Source organism: Gavialis gangeticus, unplaced genomic scaffold, assembly GCF_001723915.1.
Source record: "Gavialis gangeticus isolate Ggan-Ray unplaced genomic scaffold, GavGan_comp1, whole genome shotgun sequence".
In the NCBI taxonomy this organism is placed as follows: Eukaryota; Metazoa; Chordata; order Crocodylia; family Gavialidae; genus Gavialis; species Gavialis gangeticus.
In genome coordinates this window covers 49,592,607-49,593,909 of record NW_017729031.1, presented here as the reverse complement: position 1 = coordinate 49,593,909, position 1,303 = coordinate 49,592,607, and the positions used below count along the sequence as shown (strand labels likewise).

At 33.9% G+C, this 1,303-nt stretch overlaps 1 protein-coding gene across 3 annotated transcripts in view; it reads left to right on the top strand.

Annotated features, from left to right (window-relative positions):
- The window catches only part of LOC109301518 (sodium channel protein type 2 subunit alpha-like), a 302,173-nt gene that overhangs the window by 253,064 nt on the left and 47,806 nt on the right, over window positions 1-1,303 (top strand). For all 3 annotated transcript variants that reach the window (XM_019522731.1, XM_019522729.1, XM_019522730.1), the window contains exon 20: window positions 969-1,142. In XM_019522731.1, the coding sequence (XP_019378276.1) occupies window positions 969-1,142 (174 nt within the window). The remainder of the gene's footprint in view (window positions 1-968; window positions 1,143-1,303) is intronic.

Genomic DNA, 1,303 nt, shown 5'->3' with positions numbered 1-1,303 from the left:
AGTGTCCTAGGACATGACTCATGAAAATTTGAAATTCATGTTGCTAATGCAGCATCTCAAGATTTCATGAGCACTCATGTAAGGTTAAGTAACAGGACATAGATTAAATGAGAAGGAGTATTAACTTTCTGCTTGCCAGTTAATTAAATCCTGTACTGAGCTGCTGGATTCACATAGGATGATGCTTGTTATATAACAAGGTCTATTTGTATAAGTGGTAGTTTTTAATGATAAGTGTAAATGTTATTCACATTTTAGCAGTGATCTTCCTATGTGCATTCCTAGGACAAATTACTGAGACAGAGTTGTTCTAATTTTTTTTAACAGGTAGTACTTGAGTTTTCACTATCAGTCAAACATTCTACATTTATTTTTCACACATCTACATGCCACAGCTGATGAGCACAATTCTCCAAACACATTTTTTAAAAGATAATTTAGGTTTGTGCCAAAGCCCTGCAAGGGCCTCTACATTTTTCAGTTTGATACTCTAAGCCTACTTGTTTTGAAAAAGGGACATACAGAAACAGGTATCTGCTAATATTTCTTATAACTATAAATTGTTTGAGCTGACATCTGAAAATCAGAGATATTTGAATTAGCATTGGGCCAACATATCGTGTTCCATCATGCCACATACACTAGTTATCTAAGTTTTGACCTCTCAATATTGACATCCAGACATTGTGTTGTTAAACTGAGATTTGGCCTGTTGGAGTGACAAAAGTTCTGGATGACAGTTGACCAAGCTTCTTATTGGCCATAGATTACTCCCAACATTGTTCTACAAAACTTTACGTTTCCACAATTTACTTGTAATCTACGCTATACTAAACACCATCTTTAGAAAAGAAACAGAATAGAAAAGTAAAGTTTTTACCCTTTTCTTTTCTTCTGGAGTCAGACGGTCTACCTTATAACTTGCAAAAGCTTATAAAAACGTAACTGAATATGTTTATTGTTCACAGGCTTTTGAAGATATATATATTGAACAGCACAAAACTATTAAGACTATACTGGAATATGCTGACAAAGTCTTCACTTACATCTTCATTCTAGAAATGGTGCTAAAATGGGTGGCCTATGGCTTTCAAGTATATTTCACTAATGCCTGGTGCTGGCTGGACTTCCTGATCGTTGATGTATGTATCTTCTAAGTAACTGACTTCTTTATTTATAGTAAAGAATGCTATATAACTCATGTTAGTTATAAGTATGATGAGGAAAGTGCATTTCATTAAAAATGATTTAAAAATCACTAATATTTCATAGATTTCATAGATGTTAGGGCTGGAAGGGACCT